At 56.8% G+C, this 27,403-nt stretch overlaps 1 protein-coding gene across 1 annotated transcript; it reads left to right on the top strand.

Annotated features, from left to right (window-relative positions):
* On the top strand, window positions 1–26,465 carry SCN4A (sodium voltage-gated channel alpha subunit 4). Its single transcript, XM_016205084.2, has 24 exons — window positions 1–273; window positions 359–477; window positions 623–712; window positions 1,009–1,137; window positions 1,447–1,538; window positions 3,233–3,547; window positions 4,257–4,320; window positions 4,563–4,704; window positions 5,462–5,671; window positions 6,253–6,406; window positions 8,117–8,355; window positions 10,169–10,342; window positions 11,040–11,396; window positions 16,216–16,713; window positions 18,642–18,774; window positions 19,492–19,646; window positions 19,946–20,119; window positions 20,664–20,786; window positions 22,142–22,420; window positions 22,687–22,740; window positions 22,998–23,135; window positions 23,637–23,741; window positions 24,355–24,625; window positions 25,240–26,465. Exons 1-24 carry the CDS (start codon window positions 1–3, stop codon window positions 26,463–26,465), a joined length of 5,514 nt encoding a protein of 1,837 aa, XP_016060570.2.
* The last annotated feature ends 938 nt before the right edge of the window (window positions 26,466–27,403 follow it).

The following is a 27,403-nucleotide window of genomic DNA, read 5'->3' as shown; positions in this document are numbered from 1 at the left end:
ATGGCCCGCCCGTCTCTGCCCACCGTGGTGCCCGTGGGCCCCCACAGCCTGCGCCCCTTCACCCAGGAGTCCCTGGCAGCCATAGAACAGCGGGCGGTGGAGGAGGCCGCCCGGCAGCAGCGCAACAAGGAGATGGAGATCGACGAGCCCGAACGGAAGCCGCGAAGCGACCTGGAGGCTGGCAAGAGCCTGCCCCTTATCTATGGGGACCCCCCGCCGGAGGTCATCGGCATCCCCTTGGAGGACCTGGACCCCTACTACAGTGACAAGAAGGTTGGGGCCTGGGAGGGTTCCCTCCGCCTGTCTGAGCCGCCCTCCTGCGTCCCCGTGCCCAGGCCTCACAGCTCTCTCCCCGCAGACCTTCATCGTGCTCAACAAGGGCAAGGCGATCTTCCGCTTCTCCGCCACGCCCGCCCTCTACCTGCTGAGCCCCTTCAACATCGTCAGGCGAGGCGCCATCAAGGTGCTCATCCACTCATATCCTGCCCGAGCGGGGGAGCACGGGGCGGGGGAGAGGCGGGGCGGCGTAGGGACAAGCAAAGCGGGGTGCTCGGAGCCAGGAGGCCCTCTGTCCACCTCCCCTCCCCACCTGCTCCCTCACTTTCCTTGACCCTCCCCCAACGCTGTTCAGCATGTTCATCATGATCACCATCCTGACCAACTGCGTGTTCATGACCATGAGTGAGCCGCCCCCCTGGTCCAAGAACGTGGAGTAAGTCTCTCTTCCCCTCCCCCCCCCGCCCACCTCCATCCCCGACGGCCCTGCCCCCGGGACACCAGCCATCCCAGGTGGTGAGGACTGTGTTCCAGGGAGCCACATACTGTCACTGTCACCCCATCAACACCTTAAGCCCCAAGGGTGGCACAAACTGTCACTGTCACCCATGCTTCAGCCCCAGGGTGGCATATTTCCTTTCTGTTCGCCTCCCTCCTGGGAGGTCCATCGTTGCCACCCACACCCCTGCCCAGGCGTGACGCGCTGGGCCCTGGCCGGCCCTCTCCCGCCAGGTACACCTTCACAGGGATCTACACCTTTGAATCCCTCATCAAGATGCTGTCCCGAGGCTTCTGCATTGATGACTTCACATTCCTCCGGGACCCCTGGAACTGGCTGGACTTCAGCGTCATCATGATGGCGTGAGCAGGGGCCAGGGTGTCCCCAGGCTAAGGAGGGGAGCGGAGAGGGCCAGGCCTCAGCAAGAGCAGTGGAGCAACTGAGCCTCTCAGAGGGTTGGACTGCAGGGCCCTCACCCACTGGGAAGCCACCCCACTCCCCAGCAAATCTCCTGCACTCTTTTCCAACTCTTAGGCTCCAATAGGAACTTTGGGGTATTGCTCTGCTCCCAACCCCCCGTGGGAACCCCAATTACAAGGATTCCTGATTTCTACCCTCTCACCCACCCCTGGCTCTGACACAGCCCTCACCCCACCCCACCCTCCACCTAGGTACCTGACAGAGTTTGTGGACTTAGGCAACATCTCAGCCCTGAGAACGTTCCGGGTACTGCGGGCCCTGAAAACCATCACAGTCATCCCAGGTACTGGGAAGGTGCAGGGACCCTTTACCCAGGTCAACAGCTCCCCACCCCCACCCCCACCCCCACCCCCAGGCCCAGGCCCAGGCCCAGAACCCGATACTCAAGTTCCAGGAGCCTTACCCAGAGTCATAAGACTCCCAGGCCATGTGTGTAGAACACACACCAAACTTGGGCACAGAGGGGCTCCCAGGGCCAGAAAGGAGAAGGGGCCCCATGCAGGAGGCAGCATAGAACACAGACTCTGGAGCCAGCCTGCCTGTGCTCAGTTCTCACTTCCACCACTTCCTAATTTTGACATTGGGCAAGTGGTTTAACCTGTCTGTGCCTCAGTGTCTGTAAAATGTGGATAATAATAGTGCTATGCATGCGGTTGTTACGAGGATTAAATGCTTTAATAGTCGATAAGGTACTGAGAACTCTGCCGGGTACATGGCGTGTATGTTAAATAAAATAATCAGACTTGGCAAAGCAGCGACCTCCAGCTGAGATACACAGGGATCAGTGTGGAAAGTCCCGGCCCTGAGGGCTCCGTAGGGAACACACTGCTTGCCCCCTGAGCCATGGGGCCGGGCAATGCCAAAGTAATACATCAAGAAGCAGGAAATAAATAGAATCCAGATCATCCAGACCCTCAGAAAAGCGTGCGGAGAAACTGGAGAAGGTTCATTAAAGGAGAGAAAGATGATTTATGGAGAGCAGGCTCTGGGAGGAGGGGAAATTGTTCAGTCTTGATTCTAGAAAGTACCTTAGTTTTCCTCTAGACCAAAGCCCTTGCACTGCAGTTTGGAAAGGAGACACCAAGAGTCCCCAAAAGGGGAAGTGCTTACCGAAGACCTCATGTTGGCCACGGAGCCAAGGCCACAACTCCTTTTCTTGATGCCACACTCCAAGCATCCTTGGAGCTCGGGTTTTTATAAGGAGACTGCTGAGCATCTCTTGTCTATGCCAGGATAGAAAAGGAAATAAACTAACACGGAAGCGAGAGACACTACAATTAGGCTCAAGGGAAGTTGTGGCTCTTCCATAAATGAAAGGAATGGGTTCCCGAAATTCCATGAGTTATTTATGCCTTTGTCTGTCCAAAGGGGCAGAATGCAATGGTCGAGCAAAGTCAGCCTAGAGCTTCTCAGAGTGAACCCCGATATTCCGTGGGGGTTAACAGGCATTAAAAAGAATGGGGCTCTGTGACCAAGTAAGTTAAGGGCATATGGTATTAAAGTTTTTGCTTGTTTCTAGAGCATTTGTCAAAGCCTTAGATAAGATGACCTTACAGGTGACTCTCCTAGAGCGGAACATACGGCTCGGCCTTTCCCAAACATTGAAACCCCCCATGCCCCTTTTAACGGCACAGCTTGGGAGATTAGTGTTCTGTGGAACACACTTTGGGAATGCCTACCTAGCAACATTTATTAAGCTCCACTGTGTGTGTGTGTTGCACTATTAGTCAGGCAGCAGCCTGTGAAGTCTTTATAGTCCATTCTTCTAGTGGCTGAGATTCTGTGGCCATTCGAAGGCTCCTGATTTAGGATGTGATCAGAGAAGGGCGGGCTAGTTTGGGAAGGCTTCAGGGAAGTGGTGTTCCTAGTGGGTCAAGTCTTGAAGAAGATGGAGTAGGCAGAGGCTTGGAGGGATAAAGGAGCGAGTTGCCGCCCCGCCTGCTCCCCCGTCCATGCTCTTACCCACCCTATGGTCAGGGCTGAAGACCATTGTGGGGGCCCTGATCCAGTCGGTGAAAAAGCTCTCAGATGTGATGATCCTCACCGTCTTCTGCCTGAGTGTCTTTGCCCTGGTGGGGCTGCAGCTCTTCATGGGAAATCTGCGGCAGAAGTGTGTGCGGTGGCCCCCACCCTTCAACGACACCAACACCACGTGGTATGACAATGATATGTGGTATGGCAATGATACATGGTACAGCAATGACACGTGGTATGGCAATGACACCTGGAACAGCCAGGAGAGCCGGGCCAGCAACTATACCTTTGATTGGGATGCTTACATCAATGATGAAGGTAAGAAGGGAGGCTGGACGGCCAGTGGGACCAGTCCCAGCCCTGAGAGCACAGCCCCCTGTGAGATAAATGCTTGGGCAACCCTAACCTTCAGAGTCCTCACCTGTAAAACTGAGATAACACCTTTCTCAAAGGGTTAATGTGACAGCAAATGACAAATTGCTTTGAAAATCCTAACGCTTCCACTATAAAAAGCAACGTTCCATGTTCCCTATTCCTTAACCTACTCACTCCCTGGCAGGGCCACCACCAGGCACTCACACACCCACATCCTATCTACATACTCATACACACGAAACACATGTTCTCACATGGCCACCATTAGTCTACACAATGCCTTCTGGCAAATTCAGCTTGGTACCCTGGAGTCCAGCCTCCCCCGGCCCCCAGCCTCAGCCCTCAGTCAGGGGCCCTGCGGGGGTACATGGCAGCCCCGTGCACACACCTACCAGGTCCCCCCGCCTCTCTGCACCCTGCTGCGTTCCGACTATGCAGCCACACTAGGCACTGAGCTGACACCGCTTGGAGCTGAGCGCCCTGTAGTGTATCTACCCAGAGACTTTAGGACGTGGGGTTGTCCCTAAAGGAGGGGGAGGGGTACCCAGAGAGAATCCACTTGGTGTGGTCCACCCAAGTGTGCAGTGGGTACACATGCCCACAGTGTGTTCATGTGGTGACATGTTTCCTTTGTGGCCTACGACTCCCAAAGGGAACTTCTATTACCTGGAGGGTGCCCTCGATGCCCTGCTCTGTGGGAACAGCAGTGACGCTGGGTGAGTGATGCTGGGCGATGGGAAAAGGTGCCCCAGGGGAGTGGGAAAATGGAGGCTGATTGGGGCCAAGGACCTGGGGCGGGGGGAGGGAATGTAAGGAGAACCTACAGGTGTGGCTGGAACACTTTCCCGTTTTCGGGACTCAGGCAGAACTGAAGGATTTTTTCCCCTTGGGGCCCCCCTATCTGCCCCCCAGTTGGGGCTCTCCTTCATCCCTAAAACCAGCCCCATACCATCCCCAGGCGCTGCCCCGAGGGTTACGAGTGCATAAAGGCCGGGCGGAACCCCAACTACGGCTACACCAGCTATGACACCTTCAGCTGGGCCTTCCTGTCTCTCTTCCGCCTCATGACACAGGACTACTGGGAGAACCTCTTCCAGCTGGTACGGCTGCCCCCGCCCTGTTCTCCAGCCCTGGAACCACCTCCCTGCATTCCCACAACCTCTTCATTGCCTGGCAGGCCCCCCAGCAGGGCCGTCTCACCTGTGGGACCCCTCAGTGCCCCTACACACAGACAGGTTCTTAGAGCCCCCCAACATTGGGTACCTGCCCACATCTGAGCCACAGCCTCTTCTTCCTTCCGCATCTTTGCTGAGATCTGAGCCTGGCACAGACCCCCAGTCCCTGCAGTAACCAGCAGGGCAGCTTAGAAATTCAGCTGTACCCACACAATTATTTAGCTCCTGCCATTTGCAGAAGAGGCCAGCTAAGTCTCGAGCGACAGAGCCTTCAGGTCCCCGGTGATGTTTCTAGCACTGGTGATGTTAATGAAAGTAGTAATAATAATAATAACTGCTCTTTGTTGAGCTCTTGTTAGACATCAGGCACCATCGCAAAGCTAGGATTTAAACTGACCCCAAAGCCCACGTTCACCATTTCTTATCCTGGCTCTCTGATCTCACCATGTCTGGCTGGGGTCCTCAAGGCTCTCTGGGGTCCTCAAGGCCCTCTGAGCCAGGGGACCAGGAAAGTCTGGGTCCCGAGTATACATCTGGAGCTTCCCAGAAGGTGGTTTAGCCTGCCGAGGATGACCAGCCCCTGCCTCTGTTTACACACCTGGACAACGGGCGCGTGGAGGGGGTGGTGAGTGAAAGCGGGCAGGGTGCCATGCGGTTACTTCCTTTCTGCCCCTGCTCCCAGACCCTCCGAGCAGCTGGCAAGACCTACATGCTCTTCTTTGTGGTCATCATCTTCCTGGGCTCCTTCTACCTCATCAATCTGATCCTGGCGGTGGTAGCCATGGCGTATGCTGAGCAGAACGAGGCCACTCTGGCTGAGGATCAGGAGAGAGAAGAGGAGTTTCAGCAGATGCTGGAAAAATTCAAGAAGCACCAGGAGGAGATGGAGAAGGTCTGGACTCAGAGAGAGGAGGCCGAGGACCCAGGGATCTCCCCGCCCCTCAGCCTGGGTTCCCCCAGGCAGGCTGAGGGTGAGGGAGAGGAAGGGGTGGGGGATCCGAGGCAGGGGGAGCAGAGGCCCCAGGCTGGGGGCTTTGGTCAGATGGGAGACATCCAGGCAGAGAAAGAGTATTTTGTAGCTCTGTGCCTCAGTTTCCCTGTATGTAACAAGGAATCAGAAGTAGCCTTCCAGCTTAAATATCTATGATTTTGTGATTCCTTCTGGGCAGAATATGGGTCCATGTCAAGAGAGGAGCGGGTCCTGATGAGGACCCAGGGAGCAGTGCTCGCTGTCGTATCATCTCATGAGGTTCAGGCTCAGTCAAGGCTTCAGAGAGCGGAGGGTCTTCAGGGATGAGGACCCTCAGTCACTTTGGGCCACCATTGCAGTTGTCCTCTCACCTGCACTAGGCTCAGTGCAGGCTGAGAAGAGGCTCCCATCCTAAAGGGTTCGTGAGGAAGCTCTAAAAGGCAATTAGTCCATCCTTCTGGCTCAGAAATGGACTTCATGCCCATCACCCTGCTGGTCCACAGGCCAAGGCTGCCCAGGCTCTGGAAGATGGGGAGGCAGATGGTGACCCGGCCCACGGCAAAGACTGCAATGGCAGCCTGGACACGTCACCAGCGGAGAAGGGGCCCCCGAGGCCGAGCTGCAGCGCAGACAGCGGCCTCTCAGATGCTATGGAAGGTGAGTGCCCGGCACCCCCATGCCCATCCTACACCGCGTGCCCTGCTCACCAGGCCACTCGGGCTCCTGAGGAGGTGGGGTGGGGCTGGCTGGGCCCAGCTTCAGAAGGACAGTAACTTAATATTGGCATCGAAGAAATGGCCATGGTAAATATAGTCCTGGCTTACCCTGCCACAGAGCTGGCTGCAAGGCCAGGCTGCTACGGGAAATGGGGGCTTCCGGGAGGGCCCCGGGGGCTGCCAAGGCGATGGAGGACAGGACAATAACACTAACCAGGAAGGCCCCAAGTTCCGGAAACTGGAGATCCTGCTCCTCAGATGTCTTCTGAGTAGAAGCTAAAGGCCAAAGGTCAGACTCTGCCCAGGTAGAGTCACAGACTCCCTCAGATCCCCAAGCTGCTCCCCAAGTCTCAGGAGGAGGTTAGGAGGAGGTAATGAAGAGAGGGTAGGTAGATACGCACAAATGGATGGAAGGATGATGGACAGATGATGGCTGGCTGGCTGGGCTGAAAGATTAATGAATGGGGAGAAACACAGGGGTATAGGGAGGGAGGGAGGAAGGGAAGAAAAGAGAAAGGGCGAGAGAAGGAAGGAAGGAAATCTGTCATAGAAGAGATCTGGTTCCCTTCCCAGGCCACTTGCCTTGTGCCAGGAGGGACTTGGAGGTCCCAGAGGACTTTGCAGACCTCTAGAGGGCACCATCTCACCTGACCTTATATGACAGGCATGCAGGTATCTGTGTGCCCTGCCAGAGAATGCCCCAGGGAATGCTGGGCAGAGGTGGCTGAGATCACTCAACACTGCCCTTGCTGGGTGGATGTGAGAAGTTTTGGCAGTAACACCTGCAATAGCACCCAGGTTGGGGGTGGGGTGGGGCTCTTAAGGTCAGACTAGAATGTACAGCCTTTAAGAGAGGTCCAGGTTGCTAACTCCTTGTGGGGGTGTCCTAATCATGCACCAAATCCAGGTGTCCTTGGGACTGCCCTCACTCCAGTCCCCTTTCCTGCTGTGTGAGGTGGGAGGCACTAGTAGCACTTACCTTATACATTTCTGGTGGTAATTAAATGAGCTCATGCCTAGCCTGAGGATTCCCATAGGCAGCACAGGCCTGGAAGTCCAGGAGGAGAAGCAGCTTCATCCATGGGCCTTATAGGCTTTAGAGCTAGAGTGGCAAGAACAGGGGATATTTCCAGAAAGGCACTCTGGTGGGAAAGGACAGGCTGGATGGGGACAATCTAGAGGGGCCAACATTACTGCCAACGTGAGAAAAAGCCCACAGAAGGATCCCAGTCTGCTCCCCAGTGGCATTGGCCAGCCACAGGTGAAACTGGGACCCAATCCCCAGCAGCAACCTCCCACCACTCACTGGAGACCCTTGGCAAGGCCAGAGCAGGATGTGGGATCATAGCCCTGGGCCACTAGCAGGAGTGGGAGTCACTGAGGGGCAGGGCTTTGTGGGGTGTGTCAAGAAGGCAAAGGTGGAAATAGCCCATTGAGAGAAGGGGTGTGGGGTAAAGTCACTAAGGGGTGGGTCTTTGGGGGGCCAGAGTCTAGAGGGTGATGCACTGAGAGGTGGCCCTGAGGGGTGGGTTTGAGATGTGGCAATCTAAGCAGCAGGGCTTGGGAGGGGGGTTCCCAAATATCTAGGTGGAGGAAGGTAGCACCTGAGAGGGGAATCCACATCACGTGTTTGCTTCCACCCTACTCCCAGAGCTGGAAGAGGCCCACCAGAAATGCCCACCATGGTGGTACAAGTGCGCCCACAAAGTGCTCATATGGAACTGCTGCGCCCCATGGGTGAAGTTCAAGAACATCATCCACCTGATCGTCATGGACCCCTTCGTGGACCTGGGCATCACCATCTGCATCGTGCTCAACACCCTCTTCATGGCCATGGAGCATTACCCCATGACAGACGAATTTGACCACGTGCTCACTGTGGGCAACCTGGTAGGGAGGGGACAAGGGAGAGGCAGTCATTCCCAGGCAGGACAGGGGACAGGACACAGGGCTCGATGGGGCCGTCTGGACTGTGTGGAAATATGGAGCACTATTGGGGGCATATGTGGACAGGCTGGGGTTATTTTCCCAGCATGTGGGGGGCATGAGTTGATGTACAAGGGAGGTACATGGGGTGATCCATGGGATGTGGTATTTGAGTTTCAGGGTAGTTGGGGGCAGAGAGAATGGGGACAAGGTGCTGGAATCCTTAAGATCAGGACTCCAAGGGATCTGGAGTCCAGGCTGTGCCTTGGATGCAGAGATGAGGGAGTTGGGGCATGGAGGTGGGGGGACTATGAGACAAGTCCTTTTACTTTTTGAGGTTGTTGTGGGCCCAAGAGGGACTGAGGGACCTGGAAGTGAGGCATATAGCCATGGGCACCCAGGCCCAAGAGGCCCCAGCTCACCCTGGAGGCCCCAGGGCATAGTCCACCAACCCTCAGGCCCCCTGCCCTCTACCACTGCTCCAGCGTGGCCAGGCCTGCTACTCTCTGCAGCCCTCCTGCTCCACTATTGTTGACACACACTGATCCGCCTGCTTATCCCTACCCATTAGGAGCATTATCACCTCGTTGCCAGCCACGGTGGAGCCTGACAAAGGGAAAAAGCTGCCTCCTCCTCCAGCCCCGCCCCACCTTTCTCAATTCCCTTCCAATTTTTCCAGGATGGCAAATGGGCAAGATGCTCTCCCTATGCTGAGGGACGTGGGGGGGCTTAAGGAGAATAAGATTTAAGGCCTGGGGCAGGATGAAAACTGGGTGGGTAGCAAGGGAATCAGACCCTGGGCTCCCCAGCCTGTGAGGCAGGCAGGTCTGTTCCTTGGACATGCCCGAGGCAGCCGCGGCCGGGCTAGGCTGAGGGGCTGGGGCGTGCTCTGGACTTGGTGCAGCTGCTGGGGTGTACGTGATGGGGCCGGCCCACCGCCTGCCCACCCCCTGCCCACATTCTGCTGCTGTCTGGGCACCTGCTATGGCCAGGGACAGCTCCTGGGTGGGGCTCAGTATGTGCCAGAGCAGGCTGTGGACCCAGGGCAGCTGGTGCTAGGCAGGAGGGGGGCCGTGTCTAGGGAGCTTTCAGGGGCTCTGCAGCCCTCAGGCTCCATGTAGAGGGTTGTGTTGGGGGGTGAGGAGAAGGCGGCTTTGGCCTTCTCATTGCCCCCAACTTTACCCCCTTTTGGCCCCTGCCCTAGACTTCCTAGTCCACCAAGATTTGCTGGGTCCTGCTCCCCCACCCCACCCCACCCCACCCCCCGCCAATGAGGGCAGAGAGACTGTAGGGCGTAGAAACAGGAGGCTGAATCAAGCAGGTTTGAGACTTGACTCATCCCATGTGGGCGGCATGACCAAGAGCTTTCGCTGGCCTCCCTCAGCCTCAACTTCCTTTTCCCTGAGACGGGTGTGATAATCCCTCTCAACTGCATAGAAACCGGCATGCCAGTGAGGGTATCATGGGAACCGCCAAGCGCTCTGTGAGTGTTAACTCTCCTTATGAGTGGGCGAGGCCCCAAGAAGCTAAGGGCTGGCCCACGGTCACACGGCCAGAAACGGATGGCCCCAGGTCTCTGGGTGGTCTCCATCTGCCCGGTAGAGTGGCCACCCCACTCCTCACTCACATACACACTCACGGGCCGTGAGTACCATTACCCGCCCCCTCGGGGTTATTGGGACCCACAGGCTCTGCCAGGAGGTGGGAGTCAGGTAGGAGACTCCCAAGGCCCTGTGTTCCCAGGGCCTCTGTGACGGGACCGTCCCCCACCCCACAGGTCTTCACAGGCATCTTCACAGCAGAGATGGTGCTGAAGCTCATCGCCATGGACCCCTACGAGTACTTCCAGCAGGGCTGGAACGTCTTTGACAGCATTATCGTCACCCTCAGCCTGGTGGAACTGGGCCTGGCCAACGTGCAGGGGCTGTCGGTGCTGCGCTCCTTCCGTCTGGTGCGTGAGCCCCAGGGCCGGGGCTGAGGAGGGCCAGGGTGGGGATTTTCTTACTGAAAATGGGGAGAAAGGGAGTCCCTCCCATTTCACACAGGGCTGCTGGGGGCCAAAATGACAGCCCCAGGAGCTTGACCCCTAGTGACCTTGAGTGGCCTTGGAACGGGGACTTTGGCCATACTACAGATCTGAAAGCTAAGATTGGGGAAGCACTTTAGTAGTGGAATTGGAACTCTGAATTAGCGTCCTTTCCACCACCCCATGGGAGCACTTTTATTATTTTTTTAAACTTTATTATGGGACCTTTCATGCAGCCACAAAAGTATAAAGTGTAATAAACCTTTGTACCCATCACCCAGCTTCAACAGCCATCAATAGTCTACTGTTCTTGTTTCATCTGTCCCCCACTTTTTGTGGAGGGGAGTATGTTAAAGCAAATCCCAACCTGTAATTTCACTTGTAAATACTTTATCTGTATCTTTAACAGGTAAGGACTTTTTTTTTCCTTTTGAATACATGAGGAGCACAGTGGTAGTTTATGAGTGTTCCCATTTAGCAGAGAGGCAAACTGAGGCCTCCAATCTCTCAGGATGGGGAATCAAGTTGTTCGAGATTATTCTTTCTCCTAAAGAAGGGGCTCCCTTGGGCTGGGCCAGGGGTCCCTAGGCCTCATTTTCCCCGGCCCTCCTCCCCCTGGCAGCTGCGGGTCTTCAAGCTGGCGAAGTCGTGGCCCACACTGAACATGCTCATCAAGATCATCGGCAACTCAGTGGGGGCGCTGGGCAACCTGACCCTGGTGCTGGCCATCATAGTGTTCATCTTCGCCGTGGTGGGCATGCAGCTGTTCGGCAAGAGCTACAAGGAGTGCGTGTGCAAGATCGCCTCGGACTGCAGCCTGCCGCGCTGGCACATGCACGACTTCTTCCACTCCTTCCTCATCATCTTCCGCATCCTGTGCGGCGAGTGGATCGAGACCATGTGGGACTGCATGGAGGTGGCGGGCCAGGCCATGTGCCTCACTGTCTTTCTCATGGTCATGGTCATCGGCAACCTAGTGGTGAGTGCGGCTGGCTGGGTAGCTCCCCCACCCTTGCCCAGGAAACCCAAGTGTCCCAGCCATGGTCCATTCCTTTATCTCCTTTATTTCCTTTGAGTCGGGCTATTAGTCAAGGGCCCTTCTACTGTGAGGTTGAACTGTATGAAATAACTGATACATGGCTCTTTTCTACCTGCCCCCTCAGCCCCCCAAAATGGCATTTTTTTTCTTTAGTTTCATTTTTCAATTACAATTTATATTTGATATTATTTTGTATTAGTTTCAGGTGTGCAGGATAGTGGTTAGACAACCATATACTTTATAAAGTGTTCCCCCTGATATTTCCAGTACCCACCTGGTACTATAGATAAATATTATTGACTATATTCCCTATGCTGTACTTTACATCCCCGTGACTATTTTGTAACCACCAATTAGTACTTCTTAATCACTTCACCTCTTTCACCCTGTCTCCTAATACCCTTCCCCTCTGGCAACCATCAGTCTGTTCTCTGTGCATCTATGAGTCTGTTCAGTGCTGTTTGTTCATTTATTTTGTTCTTTAGATTCCACATATAAGTGAAATCATATGGTATTTGTTTTTTCCTGACTGACTTATTTCACTTAGCATAATACCCTCTAGGTCTGTGCATGCTGTCGAAAATGGTAAGATTTCATTCTTGTTTATGGCTGAGTAATATTCCATTGTATATACATACCACACTTTTTAATCCACTCCTCTATTGATGGGCACTTGGGTTGCTTCCACATCTTGGCTATTGTAAATAACACTGCAGTGAACATAGAAGTACCTATATTCTTTCAAATTAGTATTTTAGGTTTCTTCAGGTAGATACACAGAAGTGGAAAAGCTGGGTCATAATTTTCTGAGGACCCTCCATACTGTTTGCCCTAGTGGCTGCACCAGTCTGCATTCCCACCAGCAGTGCATAAGGGTTCCCTTTTCCCCACACCCTCTCCAACACTTGTTGTTTGTGGATTTATTGATGACAGCCATTCTGACAGGTGTGAGGTGGTATCTCATTATGGTTTTAATTTGCATCTCTCTGATGATTAGTGATGCTGAGCATCTTTTCATATGTCTATTGGCCATCTGTGTGTCCTCTTTGGAGAAGTGTCTATTCAGGTCCTTTGCCCATTTTTCAATTGGGTTGGTTTTTTTGGTGTTGAGTTCCATGAGTTCTTTATAAATTTTGGAAAGTAACCCCTTATAAGATGTATCACTGGCAAATATCTTCTTCCATTCAGTAGGTTGTCTTTTTGTTTTGTTAATGGTTTCTTTTGCTGTGCAAAAAATTTTTAGTTTGATGTAGTCCCAATTGTTTGTTTTTTCTTTTGTTCCCCTCAAAATGGCAATTTTTTGTGGTTTAATCCAATGGTTCTCAAACCTCAACCTGCTTAAGAATCTCTTAGGAGTTTCTTAGAACCTAGATTCCTGCCCCCCACCCCAGTCTGATTCAGCAGCTCTGGGCTGGGGGCCTGGGAATCTGTGTTTCTAAGAAGCTCTGGTGATGCTGCTGCCGCAGGCCCAGGGACCACACTGTGAGTGTTGCTGAAACCTAGTGTTTTGGGTAAAGTAACGTAATAACTGGAATCAGGTAGATCCAAGTGCCAGCCCCAGCTCCTCTGCCATCTGCATGACCTTGAACCAATTACTGCTCTCTGGTTGGCTGGGTTCTCTAAGTTTACATGAAAGAACAACAGTAGGTACCTTACAGGGTGGCTGGCAGGAGTGAAGGTGACAGTGAAGGCACAGTGTGGAATTGGCATCCCAAGCCCCTGGGTCTCTTGGCCTTCTAGCACCCTCTCACCTTCCTCTGTACCTGGGAATCAGGTGTTGGGAGAATCCAGAGATGGCACAACCTGCATCCAACCTGCCATTTACTGTGGCTCAGGGCTTGGCTTGTGGGGCTGGTGCAGGGGACGGGTGCAGGGGCCGATGAGAAACAAGCCGTGGGGCTGTGGACCAGCTGACCAGCATTTCTGTGGCTAGGGCCTGGCAGGCATCTATCCTCGCCCTGTCCACCCCAGCTCCTCCCCTTCTCTGCATGGGGTGGGGGTCAGTCCTACCAAGAGTGCTGTGCTCAGCTGCCCCCTGTGGTGACGGACACTGCCCTGGGCAATGGGGGGGTGGGGAAGACACGTCTCCACGTTCAGCAAAGGCCTGTGGAATCCTTGGGCTGCTAGGTCAGAGCTTCTCAGATATCGCTGAGCTCCGTCTGGGGGCAGGAGCAGATTGGTGGGGGGGTTGTCACCTCAGCTGAGGAGGAGACCCTAGGATGAAGCCTCCAACCACTAGGGACAACTAGACAGGAGACCCCAGGCAGGCTGTCCCTGGGAGGGTGGTCTTGGGGAGTGGGGAGAGAGAGGGAAGATGTCTGGGCAGAACTCTGGGGCAGGATTAGGATGCAGGCAGCAGTCTCTGAGTAGCAGTTTGTGAACGTAAGTTTAAGGACCTGGGGTGACGGAGAGGGTCTGCAGGGGGTTCTGGCTGTATGTGTGCAAACCCCAAATCATTTCAAGCCCCTACTTTGTCACCACTAACTGGGAAACCTTGAGCAAGTTATTAACCTATCTGGCCTCAATATATATCATCTGGAAAATGGGGGTGTTAATGGTGGTGACCTACTTCACTGGGTGGTCCTGAGGGTTACATGACACACGTCTAAACGCTTAGCAAAGCGCTTGGCCCCTGAGGCCAGAGGAGTTCAAATGTCACAGGCGTGCGTGGTATAGAGACCCGCCGCAGGCATCACAGTCCCCAGTACTAGGCTCCTGCCGGGGCCAGGGCCCTGCGTGAAGGGCTTTATTTGCATTATTGTTAATGACAGCCATGTAAGGCGGGTAATGTTGGCCCTGTGCTCTGAGGCCGCACTGCCCAGAACCACACAGCTAGTGAAACACTGAGCCTGGACTAGAACCTGGGTCTACGAAATGCCAGTAACAATAACGCCATCAATAACCGCAGTGAGGAGATCGCTGACACCCACGCCAGCAAGGGCGGCGACCTCTGTCTACATTCAGCCAGCATTCGGAGCGCTCTGGGCCCTCCTGGCTACCTGGCAGATTAGGAAGCAAAGGCCCAGGGAGGTCAATTAGTGACCTACGAACCGAAACTGTCGGCTCGAGTCCAGATCCCTGCACTGCCCTGCCTCTGTGTGCATGTCTCACACACACACACACACACACACACACACACACACACACACACACGCACACGGCTGACACCCTCCTCCAGCCCAGGTCTGTGGTTCTTCCACTTTGCTCAGACGGCGTGGAGCAGCCGAGGAGGTGGCAATGTCAGCTCCTTGGGCACTGTCCCCGCCCCTCCCCCCTCCCCCAGGCTCATGGAAGCAGGTGTCTGCAGAGGACACGGGGCACCCTGCCAGGGAGTGTGGGCACCCGTGTCCCCTGCATCCATGGCACTTGAGCGCTTCCTCTGAGTTCCTATAAAGAAGAGGAAGTGACTAGGTCATAGGTAACCCACCCCTCAAGCCCCTGGGGGAGCATGACGTCCATCCGCCTCCCCACCAGCCCCCTGCCCCCCGCCTTGCCTGAGGAGGCTATTTCTGTCCCAGGCAGGAGCCGTGTGCAAACCCTGCTGACCCAGAGAGCAGCTAATTCCCATCTCAGATGTGTTTCTGGCAACTAGATGCCTCCCCCCAAGAGAGGGAAAAAAAGACCAGTAAATTTTGGTTGGGGGCAAAGGCAGAAAAATAGCTGGGCCATAGAGATGGGGCAGAATCCCCGCAGCATATTCCCCCAGGGAGAGCATATATATGATACACAACATATATATTTTTAAGATATTATGTTAATATGATGGTTAAGACAATGACAAAAGTCCTTGGAGGACACTGGTGAAAGTCAGACAGTGAGGAGCATGTGGAGAAGATGGGCCAGGGTAGCAGATACACATGTGCAGGCTCCCAGTCCCTTCCCAAGGCCCGAGAGAAAGAACCTGGCCCTGCCTTCCAGCATCGCACATAACAGACAACATGTTTTGAGCACCTACTGTGGGCTCACCGCAATGCGAGGAGGTAGGGACTGGAATCATCCCCATTATACAGATGAGGAAACCGAGGCACAGAGCAGCGGTATGACTTTCCTCAGGACACACAGCTAGTAAACTGGGACTCAAGCCAAGCAGCATGGTCTCAAAGCCTCCATGCCTGTCTCCCCTGCCATGCAAACCTGCTGCATATGATTTTTCTGATCAAATGTCTGTCTCTATCAGGCTGGGACTCCCTCAGGCCACTGTCTCCTGTGAGCACTGGGGGGGGCTCCGTAAATGCATGTCCACTGGAAAATAAGGTTGACAGTGGCCGGGGGTAGACCAGTAACCTCTTAAAAGGGGTCAAATGCCCCTTCCAGAAGAATAGGGGACATGTATCTGGCACTGGGAGTATAGGGCCTATTAAAATCCCACTTATCAGAAAAGAAAAGGTGGCTCAAAAGATTTAGGTTCTCAGTAAGTCCTGGAAGAACATGCATGCTGTGCTTGGCCCTGCATCCCCTGGCAGTGAGGTGGAGGACAACATCACGGAAAGAGTCCCTGTCACCCAGTGGGCCTCCTCAAGCCCTGCCTCAGCCTTGGTCAGCAGAGTCCTATCCTGTGCCCAAGCCTCAGTTTCCTAACCTGCCAAATGGGGATGATAGTAACATTCCTCACCCCCATGAGCAGTTGTGAGGATTCCTTTTAAATGCTCAACATGGAGTAGGTCTGACCTGGAGGCCTAAAGACCCTCATGCTGGCTGAAGGTGGCACCCTCAGGGGCCCAGAGGCTGAGCCGAGGCTCCCCCAACCCCTGCTCCCCAGGTCCTGAATCTCTTCTTGGCCCTGCTGCTGAGTTCCTTCAGCGCCGACAGCCTGGCAGCCCCAGACGAGGATGGCGAGATGAACAACCTGCAGATCGCCATCGGGCGCATCAAGTGGGGCATCAGCTTCGCCAAAGCCTTCCTGCTGGGGCTGGTGCACGGCAAGATCCTGAGCCCCAAGGAGATCATTCTCCGCATTGGGAGGCTCGGGGAGGCCGTGGAGGCCGGGGAGGCCGGGGAGGCCGGGGAGAGTGCCCCCGAGGACGAGGCAAAGAAGGAACCACCTCCTGAGGAGGGTGACAAGGACCTGAAGGACAATCACATCCTGAACCACGTGGGCCTGGCTGATGGGCCCACCCCCGGCATTGAACTGGATCACCTCAACTTCATCAACAACCCCTACCTGACCATCCACGTGCCCATCGCCTCCGAAGAGTCTGACCTGGAGATGCCGACGGAGGAGGAGACTGACACCTTCTCGGAGCCTGAGGATGTCAAGGTGAGCTCGTCGCAGAGCCTGGCTCGGGGGGTCAGAGGTCAGATAGACACGGCTTCACATTTTTGTGTGACCTTAGACAAGCCTCTAAGCCTCCATGTCTCCATCTGTAAAATAGGAGTGTGTCATTGTGGAGGCATTAGATGAGATGATGTGTGTAAAGCACATAGTGAACTCTCTGTAAATGGTGACTGTTATTAATGTTATTAACAAGATTATTATGACCTGTCCTGGCTGCCCTAATACCCTAGTCTGCTCCCTTCAGCCCATCTGGGCCCCGCTCACCAGCAGGTGGCACTCTTGGACAGGTGTTCTTGCCAGTGCCGCCTCTACTCCAGGGCTGGAACCCTAGGGGCCTCTCTTTAGCCCACTCTGGGTTCTTGCCCTTGTTACCTATTTCTGTTTAGACCCCACCTGAGGCTGGTCGCTTACCCCCCAGTGTGGGCCAAAGTGCCAGGTTGGGCTGGGGACTCTGAGGAGAGGTGTGTTGGGCCAGTGAGGTTGGGTACTTGGAGAACAGAGAACCTCAGCAGGAGCCCTGACCCACCTGCCCAGCCCTGCAGGGGGCCTGCTGCTTGGCTGAGATGTCCCCTCCTCCTTCTCCTCCCCTGCCAGGGTGGTGAGGGACTGGTAGTCACTCCCAGAAGCTCAGGCTGAAGCTGAGGCCTTGCCTGGGCCTCCCGGGGAAGCTGATCCGAGCCTCGCACCCCCCCTCATCCCTGGCAGGAGGACTAGCATAAGCTAGGGTCAGGCCCCCTGCCCACCTCCACCCTCTAGGCCCTGGGCATCGGAGCCTGAATGAACTTTGCCCTGAAAGTTCTTGACTTCTTATTTCCCCCAAATATGTGGCACGCTGACTTTCCAGGGGGCCGAGTGCCTGCCAAGCTATAAATACCCAGGGATCTATGGCACAGACTGGGCCTCGGTATGAGGAGCAGGGGTGGGGGAGGGCTGGAGAACGCCCAGGGCCACGGCTCAGGGGCACTCTCTAAAGGGGGAAAGTAGGGCTCCAAGGGGCATTGTGGGAGTGGGGGCACGTGGGCGGAGCAATCGGCTCCGTGGCTGCCCTGGCTGCCCTGTTGTCCAGTGTCTCAGTTTCCCTTTCTGTCAACTGGACACAAGGACTCCCTTGGTTTTCTGGACCGTTCTGGATTCAGAACGGCCTCCAGCTGCCCTCTCCCATCTTCCTCTTCAGGGCCTCACCCCCCACCATGACGGGGTCCCCTTGAAGAGGGGAGTCTGGGGCTGGGGAGCTTGCCGAGGGAGCACCTGGAGGAGGTGGGGGGAGGCCTGACCAGGTCAGACAACCAGCCTCCCCCACCCCGCTCCACTCCCATGGGTTCTCTTGGCCCCAGGCTGGAGCTTCGGCTGGGAAAATTGCCCCTCTTTTCCAGATTCCTCAGCCAAACAGCCCCTAGGGACAGGAAGTCTCAGGCCTGAGGACACCATATGCCTATTATCTGGGGTTGTGGCAGCCCCGGTCGGTCCTAACCTCCACTCGTGCCCCCTCAAAAGTACCTTCAGGCATCCTGTTCCTCTGCTGCCCCCCTCAGGCCTTCCCACGCCTCCCAGCCACCCCCAGCCTGCTTGTCTCCCAGCCTCCTCCCTTACCTGAGGCCTTCGCATGTCTCCTCATATCCTCACCGCCCCTCCCCAGGCCTCATGTCCTCACCGCCCCTGTCCTGCTCCAAATCTAAGTGCCACGAGAGCAGGGCCACAGCTGCCTTGGCCGCTGTGGTTCTTCTGCACGGGCCACGGTGCTGGCTCCACAGGCCATGGCTGAGTGAGTGAGTGAGTGAGTGAGTGAGTGAATGAATGAGTGGATCTGATCCACCCCCTCTTTCTCCTCTCCCTCTGGCCTCCCACCCTGACCTCCTCTGCCCCACCTGGTGGGAGGACCCAGGGGTCACATGACCCTGTGGCCCCTGCAGAAGCTGCCACAGTCCCCCGATGGGAACTCCTCCGTCTGCAGCACAGTGGACTACAAGCCCCCCGAGGAGGATGCTGAGGAACAGGTGGAGGAGAACCCCGAGGGAGAGCAGCCTGAGGAGTGCTTCACTGAGGGTAAGCCCCTCACCTGGTGCACCCCCAGCCCACGACCTCCCTGGGGACCTCTCGGGGACATGCAGGTCACCAAAAGTATGTGGGGCCTTCTCCCCTGAGGCTACCCTGCCCTGCAGCACCAACACGGGTGTCAGAGCTGTGTGCCTCCCAGCCCCTGACCTGAGCCTTAAGTGTGTGCATTGGGTGCTGGCAGCGCCCTGAGGGCTGCCACACAGAATCTCCCCGGAGCCCAGCACAAAGAAGCCTCAGGAAAAGCTGCCCTAAGACTGTCATCTTCCTCGGCGGTGTCTTGGGGGAGAAAGGCCTGCTCAGCCCTCAGGAGACAGCTCCGGAGAAACATTTTTGCCCAAAGAGCCCGGGCTGTGCAGAGTGAAGGCTGCCTGGGCAGAGGGGGAGACGGTGGGACAGTGATGGTTACAGCACCTGAGCTGGTGGCCTACACCCCTGCGCGTCTTTCCTTTGCGTGCCCATCGTTGGCACATGCGTGGAGTAGACTGTGGAGGGAGGGCCTGAGCCCCCACTCCAGGGGAGGGGCTGGACCCATTTCCAAGCAGCAGCAGAGGACATGAGGCCAGGTGTTGGAAGTGGGGACCTCGGGTCTGGGGGGCAGTGAGATGCAGGTCTGCAGGGGGCATCCTGGAGGTGGCCAGAACATGCTGATGTGCATCTGGAGGCAGCCCCCAGGCTCGTGACGTGGTGTCCCCTTCACTCCCCCAGCCTGTGTGCAACGCTGTCCCTGCCTCTACGTGGACATCTCCCAGGGCCGCGGGAAGATGTGGTGGACCCTGCGCAGGGCCTGCTTCAAGATCGTTGAGCACAACTGGTTCGAGACCTTCATCGTCTTCATGATCCTGCTCAGCAGTGGGGCCCTGGTAGGCGCCGCCCTGGGGGACGGGCAAGGGCAGAGGCAGAGGCAGGCCCGCCGGGCCCCCTCCTTCCCACGCCGTGGGAGGGGTGCAGCCCGGACAGTCTCCAACCCAGAGTCCCAGAGGGACTCACCTGATCCCCACGGGGAAACTCGCTCATCCCCATGATGGGCACGGGGAGTCTGGGAGAAGCCACCAGCCGGCCCCCGTGCCAGTCCCCTGGGCCCCAGCAGCGTCAGGCAGGGGGTGGGATGTGGCTGCTGCCCGGCCTCCCGGGCTCTGGCCACCCCGTGCTGGTGCCCCAGGCCTTCGAGGACATCTACATCGAGCAGCGGCGCATCATCCGCATCATCCTGGAGTACGCCGACAAGGTCTTCACCTACATCTTCATCCTGGAGATGCTGCTTAAGTGGGTGGCCTACGGCTTCAAGGTGTACTTCACCAACGCCTGGTGCTGGCTCGACTTCCTCATCGTGGGCGTGAGTCTGCCGCCGCCCGCGGCCAGGCCCAGAGGCTGTCCTGGTGGCCAAGGATCTTAGGTAGCCCCAGCCCGAGGGGCAGCAGCTGCCCGAGGCCACATGGCACGCCAGACTCCCCCGCCCCATCAGTGCGCCCTCGCAGAGACTGGCCTCCAGGCTCCTGTGGACACAGCTGCCCAAGAGGGGGAATAAAGAGCTGGGGGGACCTCCCCTCTCCTGAAGGGAAGGGGAGCCTTAGGGGCAAGGGGGCGGGTAGGAGGGTTACCATCCTTGCCAATATTTGTGGAGGACTTTGTATCTTCTTTGATGGGCACACAGGCCTCTGTTTAATTGATGACATCACTGAGATGGAGCCCAGGCCCCTATAGGCGTTAGGACATTTCTAGGACCACCAACTAGGGATGGGGTCTGGGTGAGACCCCTTAGAGGTGTGAGTCTAGGAAGGTCCCCTGGGGCAGACCTGTCCTCAAGGACTCTGTCCCTGGGCTTGGGGGGAGATGGGCCCTGCACTCCCTGACACCCTACTCCTCCTTTCCCTTTTCAGGTCTCCATCATCAGCCTGGTGGCCAACTGGCTGGGCTACTCAGAGCTGGGACCCATCAAATCCCTGCGGACACTGCGTGCCCTGCGTCCCCTGAGGGCACTGTCCCGATTCGAGGGCATGAGGGTGGGTGTTGAGGAGGGCTCTGAGTGGGACTGGGGGTCGGGGAGCAGCCACCCCAGGGCAAGGTGCAGGGATCACATGTCTATACTCTGGCCACCACCAGGGAAAGCAGAGGGCTCGGCCCATGGTCCTGCTGAAGGCCAGGTTTGGGGGCCTGAGACACCCTCCTGGACCAGCCCAAGAGCCCATTCCTGCCCACAGTCCTGCTCCTTAGCTCATCTCTGCTGCCACTGGGGGGCGGTAGAGGCTGTGGCGGTTCCCAGTAGGGCGAGAGGGAGGCGAGAGGTGGACCGAAAGCAGGTCTGGATTTCTGGGTGTTTCTTCCCAACTCAGACTGGGTTCCTCATGGCTCTGAGACTCAAACAAGCAGGAAGATACTTGTGCCCAGGGCTCTGAGCCTACTGGCCCTTGAGCTCGGAGTCATGCAAGTTTGGAAAGATCCCCTCTGGCCCTTGAGGGTGGAAGTGACTGGTAAACACAGTGTTTGGGCCAGACAAATGGGACTTCCCCAGTGAAGGGAGGCCTGTTGGGAACGAGACCTGCCCCAGAGGGACAAACCTCTGAGAAGCCACTGGTTGCAGGCCATGGGTGCACTCATCCCCAGTGGCTCCTTCTGTTCACACAAGGGGCAGCCAGTGCTGGGCCTTCCCAGCCCCAGAGTGAAGGACCCCTTCCCTCTGAGGGGAAATGACCTGCCCATGGCCACACAGATGCTTGGTGACCCAGCCAGTAATAGAGGCCCTGGGCATCACCAGGTCTGTGCCACCCACTCCATCTGGAGGTCATGAAAGGGCTTCTCCTTGAAAAGAGACAATTCTCAGATTTGGCTTAGTCTGAAATAGTGAGATTGGACTGTGTGGCCAGGGCTGGTGGGGCACAGGGCTCTGGTCCCAGGGCCCAGCTGCTTTAATGGGCCTGGTGGCTTCTTTTCTGTACTTTCCTGTGTCTCCAATGCTGTGAGCAGGTGAGCAGGGAGCCAGTCACGGGGGTTGAGTTTCCTATGGGGGCCGAGGAAAGAGTGTTTGTCTCTTGCCTGGTGACCCATGGCCTGACTGCTTCCAGAGAAACCCAGCACCCCAACTCTGGGCTGATGGCTCCAGCCAAGCAGAGAGCCCTCTCCAACCACGAGACTGACAGTCCCCAACCCTGCTCTTTGCTCTCTTGCCTGGAACCATAGAGTCCAGCAGACTTCCCCAGGCCTGGCTCAGAGTGGCCCTCCTCCAGGAAGCCTTCCCTGAACAGTCATGCCCAGCCCTTCCTAGTCTCCTGGTTAGTGTAGGTGGGGAGCCAGAGGAGACCAGGTTTCCTCTACCTTCCTGGGAGAAGATCTGGCCATGACTCCCTCCCCGGCCCCCCAGGTGGTAGTGAATGCCCTCCTGGGAGCCATCCCCTCCATCATGAACGTGCTGCTCGTCTGCCTCATCTTCTGGCTCATCTTCAGCATCATGGGCGTCAATCTGTTTGCTGGCAAGTTCTACTACTGCATCAACACCACCACCTCCGAGAGGTTCGACATCTCCGAGGTCAACAATAAATCCCAGTGTGAGAGTTTGATGCACACAGGACAGGTCCGCTGGCTCAACGTCAAGGTCAATTATGACAACGTGGGTCTGGGCTACCTCTCCCTCCTGCAGGTGGTAAGTGTGACCCCCTAGCCCTGCAGGGACCTGGGATGGATGTGCCCCATCTTTTGTTGTACCTGGGCCCACTGCCACTCCTTGTTAGGGAGCTGCCCACCCTGCTTCTAAGGCTGCAGGTCCCTGAAGTAGTGTCCAGACCTCTCTGGCCTCTACCTGATGTCTGCCCAGTGGGGCTGTGGGCAGGTGGCCTGTGGAGAGGACCAGGTTGGATGACAGAGGCAGCAGGCAGTCTCCTCCCCTCACACCCAACCACACTCTCTCAGGCCACCTTCAAAGGCTGGATGGACATCATGTATGCAGCTGTGGACTCCCGGGAGGTGAGTGGGGGTAGCCGAGATATGGCGAGGGAGTGAGCCAAGGGGGAGGACTCAGACCAGGGATGCAGTGTGCATTCTGCCCATCCCCACCCTTACCCCCATGTCCCCTCCTCGGGAGCTCCTGAGACTCTGGAGTGGATGGGCCCACCCCTGGGCCCCAGGCCCCTCCTGCCACAGTGGGCCAGAGAGCACAGAGCAGCCAGCATGTGTCCCCAAGCCCACCCAGCGTACCCTGTCCTTCCCTGTGGCCCCTGCAGCAAGAGGAGCAGCCGCAGTACGAGGTGAACCTCTACATGTACCTCTATTTCGTCATCTTCATCATCTTCGGATCCTTCTTCACCCTCAACCTCTTCATCGGCGTCATCATCGACAACTTCAACCAGCAGAAAAAGAAGATGAGTATCCAGCCCCGCCTCCCTGGGCCTCCCCATACCGCCCCGCCCCCCGTCCTTGGTCCACTCAGCCCTTTATGGCTCACACTCCGCCTCACCACCCACCGTGCTGCCACTGGCAACGCAGCTGAGGCAGCAAGCCTGGCTCAGATCCCACTGGGCAACCTTGGACAAGTGGTGTGGCCTCCCTAAACCTCGGCTTTCTTATCTATAGAATAAGGGTGATGCTAACTGCCTCTCTAGGTCATTCTGGGGTCCCAACTAGATATTGATGGGAAGTGGCCCAAAGCAGGCTGTGAGTCAGCACAGGTTCCCTTTTCTCTGTCACTCCCTCCTCTCCCCTCCCTCAACCCCCATCTCTGTCCCCTCCATGCCCTCCTCCCCCCTTTCCACCCAGGCCCCCTGCTGGGATAGGGGCTGCTTTAGGGGTGATACCTGAGGTAGGGAGATCGTGGTGGCAGAGAAGGGGGACCTCCCAACCTTACGGGCTCCATCCCACTATACTTTGGAGGGAAAGACATCTTCATGACGGAGGAACAGAAGAAATACTATAATGCCATGAAGAAGCTTGGCTCCAAGAAACCTCAGAAGCCAATTCCGCGGCCCCAGGTACTGCCCTCTGGGCCCCTCTTCCTGCAGCCTGCATGAGGCTCCCGCCTGAGGGGACCCATGGGCCAAAATGGAGCCTGCGCTTTGCCCTCCAGGCTACTTACCTGGAGTGAGGCTGGGTTCACCTGCAGGAAGGCTGGGTCCACCTGCTCTCTGTAACTGTGCAAAGGCACTGCATGCACGAGCAGAAGCTGCCTGATAACCTCCAGTCTATGGTTCACCCCTCACCCGGCCCTACACAGCCCCCCAATGTCCATTCACCTCCTCAGTTGGTGGCTTCTGGGGCAGGGGCCCCTAGAAGGGGGAGGAATAGGATGGCCAGACATCGTCTCCAGTGGACAATGGCTTGGGGGAAGGGGGAAGGGCTGCTTGGGGACCTTGACAGGTGGAAGGGTCTCAGAGTAAGGGAGGGTGCCCACGGACCCCATAGAATGGCCTGGTCTAATGGGTCTGCCCCCCTTTTCCTGGCCAACACCACCACAAACCCTAACACACCTTTCTGTCTCGTGCTTTGTATCACCCTGTGTCCCCTGCCTGTCTGTGTCCTGTGTGCCCTGGCCACTCCCCCTGCTGGGCACCCCCGTGTGTCCCTACACTCCCACCTGTGCTGCAGAACAAGATCCAGGGCATGGTGTACGACTTCGTGACCAAGCAGGTCTTCGACATCACGATTATGATCCTCATCTGCCTCAACATGGTCACCATGATGGTGGAGACGGACGACCAGAGCCAGCTGAAGGTGGACATCCTGTACAACATCAACATGATCTTCATCATCATCTTCACGGGGGAGTGTGTGCTCAAGATGTTCGCCCTGCGCCACTACTACTTCACTATCGGCTGGAACATATTTGACTTCGTGGTTGTCATCCTGTCCATTGCGGGTGAGCAGGGCTGGGCTGGGCTGAGTCACTCAGGAAGGCTGGGCGCTCCCGTCCTCATGGACACACAGCTGCTCGTGCACCTGGCATGCTTACACACATCGCCACACCTACACGCGTGCGTGTGCACCTGCCATTCACACTTCATGCACAAAAGCACATATGGGTGGGCTCACAGGCAGCCGTTACCTGCACACATATGAATATACCTCAAGGAACGTTTACCTGACAAGTATTTGCACACTCAGGTGTCCATGTGCTCTGTGAGAAAAATTAAAAGGACGGTTCCAGCATCCATACACACGGAGAAGTACACGGACATGCGTGTCCTTCCAGTAGTAACTCATCTATGGCATCTGCAAACAGCCTTGGGACTAGGCCTTACCCTCACCCCATCAACTTTGGCGTATCCCACCTCCATCCAGCTGTGTTGGGGCAAAGATGTAACCCCTGGCCCCAAGCCCCTGGGAGGGCCTGGACTAGTGGGTGAGGCCATCCGGCCTGTGCCCCAAGGATTGAGCACACCGGGCCAGGCCCCCTTGAGCCCCGCATGCCCCCCTCTCCCCAGCTCAGCCTTCCACCCTAGGACAGCAGCCCTCACCACTCCCTTCCTGCAGGTCTCGCACTCTCTGACCTCATCCAGAAATACTTCGTGTCCCCCACGCTGTTCCGTGTGATCCGCCTGGCCCGGATCGGGCGCGTCCTGCGGCTGATCCGCGGGGCCAAGGGCATCCGGACGCTGCTCTTCGCCCTCATGATGTCGCTGCCCGCCCTCTTCAACATCGGGCTGCTGCTCTTCCTGGTCATGTTCATCTACTCCATCTTCGGCATGTCCAACTTCGCCTACGTCAAGAAGGAGTCGGGCATCGACGACATGTTCAACTTTGAGACCTTCGGCAACAGCATCATCTGCCTCTTTGAGATCACCACGTCGGCTGGCTGGGACGGGCTCCTCAACCCCATCCTCAACAGCGGGCCCCCCGACTGTGACCCCACCCTGGAGAACCCGGGCAGCAGCATCAAGGGTGACTGCGGCAACCCCTCTGTGGGCATCTGCTTCTTCTGCAGCTACATCATCATCTCCTTCCTTATCGTGGTCAACATGTACATCGCTATCATCCTCGAGAACTTCAACGTGGCCACCGAGGAGAGCGGCGAGCCCCTCAGCGAGGACGACTTCGAGATGTTCTACGAGACGTGGGAGAAGTTCGACCCCGACGCCACGCAGTTCATCGACTACAGTCGCCTCTCCGACTTCGTGGACACCCTGCAGGAGCCGCTGAGGATCGCCAAGCCCAACAAGATCAAGCTGATCACGCTGGACCTGCCCATGGTGCCAGGCGACAAAATCCACTGCCTGGACATCCTCTTTGCTCTGACCAAAGAGGTCCTCGGAGACTCAGGGGAGATGGACGCCCTCAAGGAGACCATGGAGGAGAAGTTCATGGCAGCCAACCCCTCCAAGGTCTCCTATGAGCCCATCACCACCACCCTCAAGAGGAAGCACGAAGAGGTGTGTGCCATCAAGATCCAGAGGGCCTACCGCCGGCACCTGCTTCAGCGCTCGGTGAAGCAGGCGTCCTACATGTACCGCCATAGCCAGGACGGTAGCGGGGACGGGGCCCCCGAGAAGGAGGGGCTGATCATCAACACCATGAGCAAGCTGTATGGCCACAGCAATGAGAACAGCGGGGCGCAGGGCAAGGGTGAGGAGAGTGGCTCCACAGGGGACACGGGACCTGCCATGGGGCTCACGTCCATCAACCCCTCTGAAGCTGCCGTCCCTCCCTCCCCACCCGCAGGACAAACAGTGCGCCCAGGGGTCAAAGAGTCTCTGGTCTAGCAGGTGGCGGTGAGGTGGCCAGCTGAGGCTGGCAGAGCCCTGAAGCTTCCCCAAAGCTGCCCGCTTGCTGAGAGAGCAAGGCTTTGAGTCTGGGACTGATCCGGCTCCCTGTTGGGGACATGATGTGGCCACGCTGGGGCCAACACCCAGGCCAGAGCACCTGCCTCCCCAGGCCATGGAAAATGGGAATTGTGATCCGAGGCTCCACGCTGGGCCTGAGGCCCCAGCCTCTGTGATTTCACCTTCAAGTTGCTCTTCCCCTCCTCATGGACCCTGCTGCCTCTCCTCTTGGCCTGGGGGGCAGTCAGAGCGTCAGAATCTCTGTCCCCCACTTGGGGAGGAGCCGGCTGCCTTCCTGCCACCAGATCGTAAGGGCTGCTGGCCTTTCCCCAGGAAGTGTCTGAGGCCCCTGGGCCCTCCAAAGACGTCTTAACCTCAGTGAGAGTAGGCACCTGGCCCAGGGCCTGCCAGCCCTGCCCAACTCTGGGATACAGTTCAGTGGCCAGCTCATGAATACCCTGGAAAAGGGAAACGTCGCTGGGTTAAAATGGCTTCACCAGCCGTGTTGGCCACTGGATCCTGGTGCATCGGGATGGGGCTGTGGCCCCTGAAACCATTTCCCGGTGTGTCCACTGTCTAGACCTCCACGCCCCTGGCTGGCCCCTGGGGGAAGAGCACAAGGGAGGACCCCACTTGGGAACTGCGTTTTTCTAGGAAGCACGGATGGATAGTACAGGTCGTGTCCACCAGAGCGTCACAGCACTGCGGGCTCTTCTTGGCCTGAGCACCCAGACCCAGGGTGGGGTCGGGAACCCCAGCGCTCAGGAGGAAAAATCGTGTTCCCTCCCTCACTTCCTCCTCCTCCTCCTTCCCCGCCCCTCCTAAAAGTGACCCTAAGAATGTTCTAGTTGAGCCCGTGTCCGAGATGTCACAGTGGA

Source organism: Miniopterus natalensis, chromosome 17 (genome assembly GCF_054644295.1).
Source record: "Miniopterus natalensis isolate mMinNat1 chromosome 17, mMinNat1.hap1, whole genome shotgun sequence".
Lineage (NCBI taxonomy): Eukaryota > Metazoa > Chordata > Mammalia > Chiroptera > Miniopteridae > Miniopterus > Miniopterus natalensis.
The sequence above is the reverse complement of the archived record's forward strand: the minus strand, read 5'-3'. Positions and strand labels throughout refer to the sequence as shown.